Source organism: Sinocyclocheilus grahami, unplaced genomic scaffold, assembly GCF_001515645.1.
Source record: "Sinocyclocheilus grahami isolate Dianchi unplaced genomic scaffold, SAMN03320097.WGS_v1.1 scaffold1219.1, whole genome shotgun sequence".
Taxonomy (NCBI): Eukaryota; Metazoa; Chordata; class Actinopteri; order Cypriniformes; family Cyprinidae; genus Sinocyclocheilus; species Sinocyclocheilus grahami.
This window is the reverse complement of record NW_015506398.1, coordinates 136,249-149,099: the sequence shown is the minus strand read 5'-3', so window position 1 is coordinate 149,099 and position 12,851 is coordinate 136,249. Positions and strand designations below refer to the sequence as shown.

The window sequence follows — 12,851 nt, the reverse complement described above, 5'->3', positions numbered from 1 at the left end:
AGTGATGGGTTTACGGATCTCGAGTTTAAGAGGAAAGCTAGCAGTCAGCAAAAATAAATGTGGCATTTCCTGATGAATGCACATTTGTTGCATCGCACATTTTTTTTCTTGAAATACATAGCCATTATTGTTTGTCATTGTTTTTCCTACATCTCCAATTTTGTGCATGCAAGAAAACCAGTATGCAAATAAAGATGCATTTATGCGTATACAGTCAATTTCAGAATATGCTCTCTTGTGCTTAATTGCCTGAGATTAAAATCTTATCTACTCAAATATCATTTCAGATCCGTATTAATCGCCTTTTCCGACACCTGCCTGCAAGTACTCTGCCACCTCAGCCCAGCTGTAATCTGCAGCATAATGTAACCAGTAGGGGTTAAAGTCGAGACAGCGGGAGAGGGCAAAAATCCATCTGCCTTCTAATTTGAGCGAATGTGTATCGTATGGTAAGCGCTTAGCTGTTATCAATACAATCTCCTTTGTTCCCCCCGGGCTGGAGAAGAGCACAGAAATACACTACATTTTAGGGGTTTTTTTCTGACTGGTAATGCCAAATTAAAGCAATTTAATGCATTTTCAGGATAGCAAAAATGCTTTGTGAAAATATGAAATATTAATTTTTTATGAATCAATTTCACCCTTCGGAGCATCCCTAAAGGGGGAGGGGGATTGTGTCCAATGTAGCAAACATTTTGTAATTGTAAACTAACATGCGTTTGCACACTTCTGGTTTTCTATCATGGGAACTTTTCGTTTTATACTTTTTACTGTTTTGGTACTAACTAAGCTAAAGATATTTTCACTGTGATATCTCCTAACTTCATCTAAGTAACCTAACCCTCATGCAATCTTTTTAGATTTTCTTTACCATTTTTAGTATTCAGTGCAGATTTCAGATCTGTGTAGGTGTTTTCTGGTTTGGCTATCCTTGCAATATTTGATCTCCACAATAAAAGCAAAACCTGACCAACACACACAGACAACATAAAACCGCATGTGATCATCTAAAACTCCTCCTGTCTCTGCTAAAGAAAGGTATCCTACTGTTGCAGCCCATGCGCGCTGATGTGCGGGGCCTGTTGGTTATCCATGCTGAGCTCCTGCAGTTTTGTCCTTGTCAACATTGAGCGCCTAGTCTGGACACAGCATCCTCGCACGCGGTGGATGACAGCAGAATAAATGCCTGCTGCGCACGTGCACGTGCCAAATCTACCAGATCTGTCCTGTCCCTTCTTAGTGATACGCACAAGAAACAACACATTCGGGAATATGTATTGGGCATAATAATAAAAAATAATAATAAATAAATAAAACTGAGCATGATATGAAATGAGGCATCCAGTCAATTAGTGTATTTTAGCGATTGTAGCAGTCACTATTATGAGCTGTGCAAAGAGTCATCTTAAAGGAATAGTTCACCCTAAAAATTACAATTCTGTTTTCATTTACCCTCATCTCGTTCCAAATCCGTATGACTTCTTTTGTGTTTCGCAAAAGAAAGAATGCTGAAGTCAGTCCTGTTAGGACTTTTTTGAGACGTTGTCAATAACTAGGAGCTTCAAAAACGATGCAAACTCACCATAAGAGTTCCATAAAGGTAGTCCACATGAGTTATGTGGTAGGGTAAGCTAAGTGTCAAGCCTTCTGAAGTCATATATTAGCGAATAATTGCCTGATAATCCTCCACATTAGTGAGGTGTTAACCGCTGCGAATGAACCAAGTAGTGAGTTGAACTTGAGAACCGAGTCAGTTCTCATGAACAAAACCATTCCCGTCGAACCAAAAGAACCATTGAAAAAGATCCACCTCCAGCAAATGGTTCATGAGAGTTACGATTCATACAATGACATAATTGCTACGACTTAACCATTCTTGAGTCGTTTGGACTAATTTTATGATGCTTTTATGTTTATTTTCCTTCATTTTTGAGGCTTGACATTTTCAATTCCCATTTATTTTAAATGCATGGAAAAGAGCTATATCATATTAGATTGCAATTTTAAAGCCTACCTATAGGCAATATGACATGCATGTATTATTATTATTATTATTATTGTATTTTATGGTTTCTATAAAGACAGTTTATGAATGCTGCATATTTAGGTAAATTAGAAGATCAGATTTATTTGAGCATAAACAGTGAAATGCTTTTACGGCTTGAATAGGTATTAATTTGAATGCAATTCGTTAGATATAAAAATAAAAGACTTTAAACCGTAATACGCATGATGTCGTTATGCCCAACTCGCTCTCTCTCTCTCTCTCTCTCTCTCTCTCTCCCTAGACGCAGCAGCGGCTTGGCTTGGATTCAGTACCTCCCCTATGTGCTGCCTTACTCCATCATCACATCCCTGAACGTGAGCGGTGTAGCTGAGGAGCACTTCTTTAAAACCCGACACTTCGCTGGAGTTGCTTCCCTGCGCGTCTGAGAGTCGGAGGGAGGGGAGAAGCATTCCCCAAAATCTCTTCTAACGATGGAGACCCGTCTGGTTGTATTCCCTGGCGCTCACTTTACTCTTTCTACCTGGCTAATTCTTTCCTCCTGGTATGTTTTTCCAAATGTAAAGGCAGATATAAGTTGCGCGCCATGTATGTCGCCAATGCAAGTGAATTACGCAGGGGATGAGCATCTACGTGACCCGCCTGATTCTGGGAAATATCCGAGACAGGATCAAAAGAAACCCAAGCTGATCACAGTTCTTTACCCGAATATTGGAGTACCCACTGGACGAGAGGTGGATGGTTTTCCAGGGATCGCGCCGAAACTGGAAAGAAACGCAGGGGAGATAAACTCCCGCGCGCCTTTGGGGAACTTCACCGAGTCCGCTTTAGACGAAGAATTGTTTTCGGATGAATATGTGAAAAGTGAATCCGAATTGGAACCCGAGGACGCCGCATTAGGGAGAGTCCAAAGAAGCGTGCCCGAGTTTCTGGAGAGCGCTGATACCCGCTCGGAGGAGCAGAGAAAGACCTCGGGTCTGCGGGTCGACGGACAGAGTAAACGCGCCGAAGTTCGCTGGAACAGGGATGATGAGCACGATTCTAGACCAGACGAGCCCAAACTGACCAGCAACACTTTTGCTCTGGCTGGAGACTCCGCGCACAACCACGCAGTCGTGTACTGGACTGGAAAAAACAGCAGTGTAAGTCCGCAACATCCTGTACTTCTTTGCCATAAAGTAATATATACTATTCAGTTATCTAGTCCATGCTGACTTGGGTTCTCGTCAACTTCAGTTGTTGTCACTGTAAAGGCATGCACATATTGTGTTGAGTCTATAGGGTTTATAATGAGCATTTCCGCAACCTGTCCTGAAGTGATCATCCCTGCGGAAAACATAACATTAAAGCATTCTAAGCCAGCTGACCAGGCTGGTTTAACATGGGTTTTGGCACTTTTCAGCTTGGGAAGACCCTCTTAAACCAGCTAAGGCCAGCAAAACAGCGCAGTCTTTTGAGCATAGATAATCTAAAGGTTTACAGAAAACACCTGTTCAGAGTGTTAACCACCTGTTTGCACAATCAAGCCCAATAGGATCTCTGCAATGAGCTGGAATGTAATCCATAGTGTTACTAAGATTATGTTCAGTTTAAATAACCATTCACCTTTGGGAGTTTATTACTAAATTGCCAAAGTCTGCAAATATGCCTTTAATGCAGTATCTTTCTGCACTGTCTGTATATTTTTTTTCCGATGAAATGATTTGCTTGTAGAGCAGGTTGTTGGCTAGAGCCTCCTGGCTGCAGTGTTGTCTGTGTTTTTGGATTGGCAAGATACGAGACTTTATAATACTTCACATCTCAATAATTCAGAGATCCATAGTCGATTTTGTAGACAGAGGCACATAGGCAAAAAATAACCTTGTCCTTAAATGCTAAAGTTAAGCAGAACTACGAACTTGCATTTAAGCAAGTCTGCAGAGTATTGCCTGGGTGTTTGGATTTTCTTACAGACAGGTGGTGTTTGATGAGATATGTGTGAGCGAGTGAGATATGAGTGCGAGAGAGAAGAAAGGCAGATTTTCTCTTTGATTTTCAAACAGATTTTCATGTTTAAGCTATGTTTTGTTTATATACATATACATATACATTTATATATTATATTATATTATATTATATTAATGTCTCAAATTATTTTACTCAGAGTGCATTTAAAATGCAAGGCATGATGTGTAAGCAACCTAAGCACCACTGGTATTAAAATAGCACCATAGTAACAGGTAATCTATTAGGTACAATTTAAGCATGTATTTTTTTTTTATTTATGAACAGTATGATGACTAAATGAAGGCATTTTTCCATATGACTTAGGTTGAGTGTTCCAGTTAACATACAAGGTGTTAAAGGAGACGGCCAAGATTTTATAAAAGGAATCAGCAGGAGGAGGCAGCAAAATTATTTTTATGGAGAAGGGCAATTTTGAAAAAGGTTCTTAATTTAAATGTGGATATGGATAGCATTTTAAATATGGAACGTTATTACAACTTTCAAAAATTACATTCCCTTAAAAAAATTCATATGTGTTTTGAGTAGCTACGAGATGTATGAAGTCTGCAGCCACTGATGAAGAATCAGATTTTGCAGTTCGCTTCTAGTAATTGTTTCTGTTTGGCTTTGGAAAACTCATTCTAGACCAGTGGTTTTAGCAGATTTGTCCCAGAGCGGTAATTGGAAGCAACAGGCAGTGGATTGAGGCAGATATTTCTACTACAGATTCTATGTGCATTTTCATTTAAGATGGGCCTGTATATATGTGAAATAATTTCTCCAGGAGTATGAGGTGAAGTTATATAAATTAGACTCATCCTTCTCAAATGAACCACCTCATCCATTATTGTCTTTCTTAGTGTCTGTTTACACAAAAAATACAATAAATCAAAACAGATAGTCCAGCGTTTTCAGGCCCTGTCTAGACATATTACATCTAGCTTTATTAACTTGTTTAGTAGCTGTCAGTAAAACAGCCACAGCAATTTTAAGCAAGGGTTACTGCCCGCCAGGTCCCGTCCCTCATCCCCGCAGCTGCAAATCTCCTATAATTATCTTCCGGACTGAGGCAGCCATTTTGAAAGATTTTGTCCTGTTCAGGGACTGCCTACTCAAGCGTGTTTTCCCTGCTTGCATGCCTGCTGGAGAGCTTTGTCTTCATTGGCTGGAGGTTTTATGAGAGATGAATGAAGAGTGCAAGGACAGAGTGTGGGATTTGATTTTGTTTCCTAACAATAATGTTATGTATGCAAAACCTTTTTTTTTTTTTTTTACAATATTTGCAGCTCTCTGTTTTCAATCACTGCTCAGATGTAGGATATGCTTTGCTATGTTATTCAGGACGCACTGTGGTACATTTCTAGTATAAAAGTTTAGACATGCATGATGGAATTTGCTTATTAAAATGTAGGTTAATGCTTAGAAAATGCGTAAAATTACAAAATTACCCCCCCCCCATAAAAATATTTGTCATTATTATTATTTATTTATAATGGATACATTGGACTGTCCCCAGCATGCATGTGAATTCAAAAATATCCCAAGATGCACTTCGTGAAGTCGGCTGGGAGATTTCAGAAGCTAAAATATACAATTGAACAACTTTTGGTCATCTTATTATTATGGCTTTTAGTATTGTTCTAAAATTGGGAAAAAATAAGGAATACGTTTGTCTAAACATTTGATAATGTATGTGTCTCGCCATTTAAAGACACATTTTAGCTTCAAAAGATGTTCTGACTAGGTGGAGAAAAGGATCCAGTTCACTGAAGCTTATCACTGGTGTTTTGAGGTTTAAGCTCAATGTAATTTATTTATTTTATGATTCACGTATCCCATCATGATTTTGATGTCATGCATTCAGAAGGAAAATAGATTTGCATAAGATTCAAGTTGTAAGCCTGGCATGCATCGATGTCTTCTGATGTAGTCCTGCTTCACTGAGATTGGGTCATTCTTATAGATTCTGTTGTCATATGCTCCAAGGACCTCTTTGAAACACCTCACTGAAAGTCTAAGTATAAAATACAAGCGGTAAATGAGCTTTGTCAAATAGCGTTTCCCTGAAGAGGTGTGCTGTTTCATTTGCGCTTTCATGCGATTCACTAAACATGGTGGTCAACTGCATGATTTTGGCACTGGTTTGTTGGTTTAAAACAAGAAGTTTCCAACAGTAATCCAGTTTAGTGCTTAGCTATGTTCTGCATTTATCACTATATCTAGTTAGAATTTATTTAGGACCATCTGGTTGCTTTTACATCTGAATGGCTTCATCAGTTTGAAGGACAGTGGAGGTTCTCTGATATGTAACCTCGGGGAATTGCTTCTCTCCTGGTGTGAATCTCGATTGCTGTGTGAATTGGGAAAACAGCGTTGTGAGTTGCTGACGACTGTTCTAGTTTCGCATCTAAGGCCTCCTTCACTCCTCTGTCAAACCATCTGTTCTTCTTGTATACAGTCTTTATATAACTAAACATGGGCTCCAGAAGTCCTGCCTGGAGGTATTTGCCCTCCTGCATAGAACGATGTTGGCTCATAAAGGAGTTATTTACATTTTCGAGAAGCATCCTTCAGGTTTCTGTCTTAGTTTGTTGGGAGGCTTCAAATGTACCAGGGTCGTGTTTGTTGGAGACACTTGTTGGGCATGAATGAAGATATTGTCTGTGCTGCTTGTCTTTGATTGCTCTTTTACTTGTTTCACCTTCTTAAAAGTTGAAATGGCACCATTAGTGACAAAGATAAGAGCTAGATCTCATTTGCTCAGTTAACGGCAATTAGGTTTTCTTGTTTGGAAGGTGATATTTTTTAAAATCAAGTTAGCATTTTTATCGTCTGTTCAGTAGCTCAGAAATTGTTTGCCTTTTAATGCAAACTGTGCAATCCAAGAAGAAAAAATTATTTTCATCCTTGTGTAAAGTTAATATTACTTAAAGTGGTCATAGGATGCTACATGCACTTTTACAAGTGGTTTGAACTGAAATGTGTGTTGACTGTGTGTGTACACAACCACCCTATAATTATAAAAATCCACCCAGAGTTTTTCCACCCTTTCTCAAATCGTGCCAATTTCAGATGCCTGTCTGTGTGATGTCTTTTTTTTTTTCCTAACAAAAATGTTTTGTATGCAAAACCTTTTTTTTTTTTTTTTTTTACAATATTTGCAGCTCTCTGTTTTCAATCACTGCTCAGATGTAGGATATGCTTTGCTATGTTATTCAGGACGCACTGTGGTACATTTCTAGTATAAAAGTTTAGACATGCATGATGGAATTTGCTTATTAAAATGTAGGTTAATGCTTAGAAAATGCGTAAAATTACAAAATTACCCCCCCCCCATAAAAATATTTGTCATTATTATTATTTATTTATAATGGATACATTGGACTGTCCCCAGCATGCATGTGAATTCAAAAATATCCCAAGATGCACTTCGTGAAGTCGGCTGGGAGATTTCAGAAGCTAAAATATACAATTGAACAACTTTTGGTCATCTTATTATTATGGCTTTTAGTATTGTTCTAAAATTGGGAAAAAATAAGGAATACGTTTGTCTAAACATTTGATAATGTATGTGTCTCGCCATTTAAAGACACATTTTAGCTTCAAAAGATGTTCTGACTAGGTGGAGAAAAGGATCCAGTTCACTGAAGCTTATCACTGGTGTTTTGAGGTTTAAGCTCAATGTAATTTATTTATTTTATGATTCACGTATCCCATCATGATTTTGATGTCATGCATTCAGAAGGAAAATAGATTTGCATAAGATTCAAGTTGTAAGCCTGGCATGCATCGATGTCTTCTGATGTAGTCCTGCTTCACTGAGATTGGGTCATTCTTATAGATTCTGTTGTCATATGCTCCAAGGACCTCTTTGAAACACCTCACTGAAAGTCTAAGTATAAAATACAAGCGGTAAATGAGCTTTGTCAAATAGCGATTCACTAAACATGGTGGTCAACTGCATGATTTTGGCACTGGTTTGTTGGTTTAAAACAGGAAGTTTCCAACAGTAATCCAGTTTAGTGCTTAGCTATGTTCTGCATTTATCACTATATCTAGTTAGAATTTATTTAGGACCATCTGGTTGCTTTTACATCTGAATGGCTTCATCAGTTTGAAGGACAGTGGAGGTTCTCTGATATGTAACCTCGGGGAATTGCTTCTCTCCTGGTGTGAATCTCGATTGCTGTGTGAATTGGGAAAACAGCGTTGTGAGTTGCTGACGACTGTTCTAGTTTCGCATCTAAGGCCTCCTTCACTCCTCTGTCAAACCATCTGTTCTTCTTGTATACAGTCTTTATATAACTAAACATGGGCTCCAGAAGTCCTGCCTGGAGGTATTTGCCCTCCTGCATAGAACGATGTTGGCTCATAAAGGAGTTATTTACATTTTCGAGAAGCATCCTTCAGGTTTCTGTCTTAGTTTGTTGGGAGGCTTCAAATGTACCAGGGTCGTGTTTGTTGGAGACACTTGTTGGGCATGAATGAAGATATTGTCTGTGCTGCTTGTCTTTGATTGCTCTTTTACTTGTTTCACCTTCTTAAAAGTTGAAATGGCACCATTAGTGACAAAGATAAGAGCTAGATCTCATTTGCTCAGTTAACGGCAATTAGGTTTTCTTGTTTGGAAGGTGATATTTTTTAAAATCAAGTTAGCATTTTTATCGTCTGTTCAGTAGCTCAGAAATTGTTTGCCTTTTAATGCAAACTGTGCAATCCAAGAAGAAAAAATTATTTTCATCCTTGTGTAAAGTTAATATTACTTAAAGTGGTCATAGGATGCTACATGCACTTTTACAAGTGGTTTGAACTGAAATGTGTGTTGACTGTGTGTGTACACAACCACCCTATAATTATAAAAATCCACCCAGAGTTTTTCCACCCTTTCTCAAATCGTGCCAATTTCAGATGCCTGTCTGTGTGATGTCACACAGACAGGCCCCTCCCACGATAGTTTGATTGACAGTAGCGTTTCAGCACAGACTGGACTGGCGTCTTACCTTAGACCCACCCTGAGTGAGCTGTCATCAGTCCGCCATTGTTTCACCGCCGGAGCAGATGTAGACAAGAATGTCTCCTAAGCGATTGAGGTGTTCTGTTGTTGGATGTAATAATGAACATAGCAGTCGTCATTTACTCCCGACATCTGAGCCGCTGAAGACGCAGTGGATTACGTTTGCTTCTGAAGGGAATGTGCCCCTGATCTACATAAATGCATCTGTGTTCGCGCAAATCATTCGTGATCCAGCTTCACCTACAGAAGAAGTGAGTATAATGTTTTGTAATGAATCTTTGCAAATCGCCTTTCCTAATAATGTGCTAATTAGCAAGTTTCACGATGAATGCGGCTAAGGTAAACAGTCTCTCTGAGAGCAGTTCGGAAGAGAGGGGTGGGGTCAGCAGAGCTTATTAACATTTGAAGGAAAATGCTACAAAAATGGCTTGATCTGAAAAGAGCTGGTTTTGACAGGGTAAAAAAGGTGTTTTACACTACCATTGAGAAATTTTAACCAAACTATGTTACAGACTTTTCAATAAGACCCTAAAGATGCATATCAACTTGTGGAAAATGAGCATCCTATGACCCCTTTACTTAAATAGTTTTGACAGGTTTAAAATATGTTTTTTTCATATGGTATGGCTTTGAATGTGGCCCATAATTACTGTACTCTACTGTTTAAAAGTAAATAAAGAAATACTTTTATCAGCAAGGATGCATGAAATTGATCAAAAATGACAGTTAAGACATTTATAATGTTACAAGTCAAGTCGAGTTTTATTGTCATTCTGCTACATGTGTGGACCAAAATTATTTTTATACAAAAGACTTCTATTTCAAATAAATGCTGTTCTTTTGAACTTTCTGTTCGCAAACGGTGACAAATATGAAGCAGCAAAACTTCACAGTTAATTATTATCACAGTTTTTAACTGTGATGATAGCTAAAAATGTTTCTTGAGCATCAAATTAGCATATTAGAATGATTTCTGAAGGATCATGTGACACTGAAGACTGGAATGATGCTGAAAACTCAGCTTTGCTATTACATAAATTAAATGCAGTTTAAAACAGAGTGCAATTCTTTTAAATTATAATGATATTTCACAATATTACAGTTTTTACTGTATTTTTGATCAAATAAATGCAGCCTTGGTGAGCATAAGAAATTTCTTTCAAAAACATTAACGGTAGTGCATTGGATTGTATTATGTATTATTAATAAATATACTGTTTATAAAGATGGCTAGATGCTTATTATTACTTTTCAGTGGTTTTCTACTGTAACTTGTTCACTTGACTTTCAAGAGCACTTCAATATTTTAGGCACTCTTAGCGAGCCTAAAACATTTAGTCACAATACCTCAAGAATGGCAAGATAAATCATCAACAACCTTGCACACTCCTGGACATGATTTAGTGCCACTAATGCATTGTAAAGCGCTTCGTTTATTTAGTGTGGATGCTAATTACTAGTAAAGGAGGCTATGGAATGTCATAAATAATTTAGCTATCCTAATGTAGTATGCCCTCCAACCGCCAATTAGTGTTTACACATTTGTTTTCCGGCCCTTTTTTATGTAGCTGAGGTCCTCCTGGTGAGAGCCGGTGGTACAGTCAAGGGATTTATTTCCAGGATTGACTTTGGAGACCAAGTCCTGGCTAACTTTCCATGATTTGCGAAGAAAATCACTACTTCCAAGTAAAAGCAGACTAATTTTTAGGATACACAATGAAATAAGTGGGGAAATATAAAGGTGAAGTGTGTTGTTGGTAGGGATGGGTACTGAAACCCAGTATTTAATTGGTCCCGGGGCTAAATTATGAAAGACCGGACAAGCTAATTACACTTTGAGCTTCGGGTGCACGTCCAAATGATCAAATACACACAAAATATGTCAAAATGGCCGGCTTGGAGAGTATTTACTTAAACACAGTTTATGTCTTAAATGGACGAGAACAGTTGGGAAAAAATCTGATGTGTGTCAATATATTGTCTTAAAGTGACAGACTGGCGCTTGGGCCATCAATGTTAATCAAACATCAAAATGCAAAGAGAAAATCACTCACAGCTCTTAATCTGAATAACATTATAGCTTTAATAAGCATTAATCTATCAATACAGACAGTGAAAACTGTGCAGTGTTCATTTACATTTGATTACTTTTAGATTTATTTTGTAGGCTATTACTTACCTGAACAGTAATGTTAGTAGACCTTCATGGAAAAATGAACACTGTTTATTTAATTTCATTTGTATATTTGTTTTGTTGTATTTGTCAGTTTGTTTTACTTTGTTTCTTTGTTCATGTTCTTACAGTATCTTATGTTATGTATAAACCATTTATAAAGTTATAAATTATACACTTATAAAATGCCTGCACACAGGTGCATTTATAAATTGATGTTTTATATTCATTTCATTAAATATTTATTTGACATTTCAGAATATAAAGCAATGTTAGTTCAGCTCTTAATTAGTCATATACTGTATATATATATATATATATATATATATATTCAAAGCTGTTCATTTTCGAAGAGATCAACAATTATGAATGCTTGGCATGAATATGTCCAAGCACTTAGTGTCACTATCTTTTGTATTTTCTTTCATTTACCTCTTCATTTATATGTCATTTATCTCCCTAATATTGAGCACTTCGAGCTTTGTGTGCCACATACCACATCAACCACTTCCTCATCCATCACAAAAAGCATCATCTGCTGAATGGTTTACAAACCGCCTAAATGTAGTCATTATCTCCATTGTTGGGGAGTATAGTGGAAGGGCTGGGTACGCTAGAGATGAGAACACTCCGGCATAATCACACGCTTGGCCACTGAACCAGAGCAAGCAACAAGGGTGTCTCAGCATCTATCTGTCCCCCTATGTTAATTACACTGATATAACAGAGTGTCAGATGTGATTTGGTTTCATCTCTGTTGCGTTAAACACTTTTTTCCCCCACCGGGCTGCTCAGCAGTCTCTCTCTCTCTCTCTCTCTCTCTCTCTCTCTCTCGCGCTCTCTCTCGCACACGGACTGGCAGTGACAGTCTTTTCTCCGAGGTAGATTAAAAAACTCTGCTATGATATCAAATACACATCTCTTTGAAATCACTTTAAAATGTGGTGCTATCAGATACATGTGGAAGGAAATGGTGCTCTGGAAGATGTGTTATAATGCAGGGAGGGGTTAAATTAGGCTGCACAATAAAGTTGTGAGTGAATGTCCATCTGTATTTGGTAACATTATTATTGTTATTATTATTATTATTATTAACAATTATTTTTTCCAGGTTTTGACAGAAAATGTGTGTTTGTGACAGTGCATTACAGTGTGTTACAGTCAAATAAGTATCTTATTGCTCACCAAAGTTGATCAAAAATACAATAATATAAAAAAATCAAACATTATTACAATTTAAAATGTTGTCTATTTTAATATATTTTAAAATGTAATTTATTCCTGTGATGGCAAAGCTGAATTTTTAGCATCATTACTCCAGTCTTCAGTTTCACATGATGCTTCAGAAATCATTCTAATATGCTGATTTGCTGCAACAGAAACATTTCTTATTATTATCAATGTTGAAAACTGATTTGCTGTTCATGTGCTTGTGGAAACTGATACATTTGTTCAGGATTCTTTGATAAATGGAAAGTTAAAAAGAGCAGCATTTATTTGAAATAAATAATCAGTCAATATCATAAATATCAGTGCATATTAATGCATCCTTGCTGGAAAAAGGGCCCAAACTTTAAAATATGAAGCTTTTTCATATATATATATATATATATATATATATATATATATATATATATATATATATATATCTGTGTGTATATATATATGTAAAA

At 37.3% G+C, this 12,851-nt stretch overlaps 1 protein-coding gene across 1 annotated transcript in view; it reads left to right on the top strand.

Annotated features, from left to right (window-relative positions):
- Nucleotides 1–12,851, top strand: part of LOC107568133 (VPS10 domain-containing receptor SorCS3-like) — a gene marked incomplete at its 3' end in the record, with an annotated part of 190,162 nt that overhangs the window by 43,931 nt on the left and 133,380 nt on the right. The window contains exon 2 of the mRNA XM_016253989.1: nucleotides 2,289–3,147. Within this exon, the coding sequence (XP_016109475.1) occupies nucleotides 2,479–3,147 (669 nt within the window). The remainder of the gene's footprint in view (nucleotides 1–2,288; nucleotides 3,148–12,851) is intronic.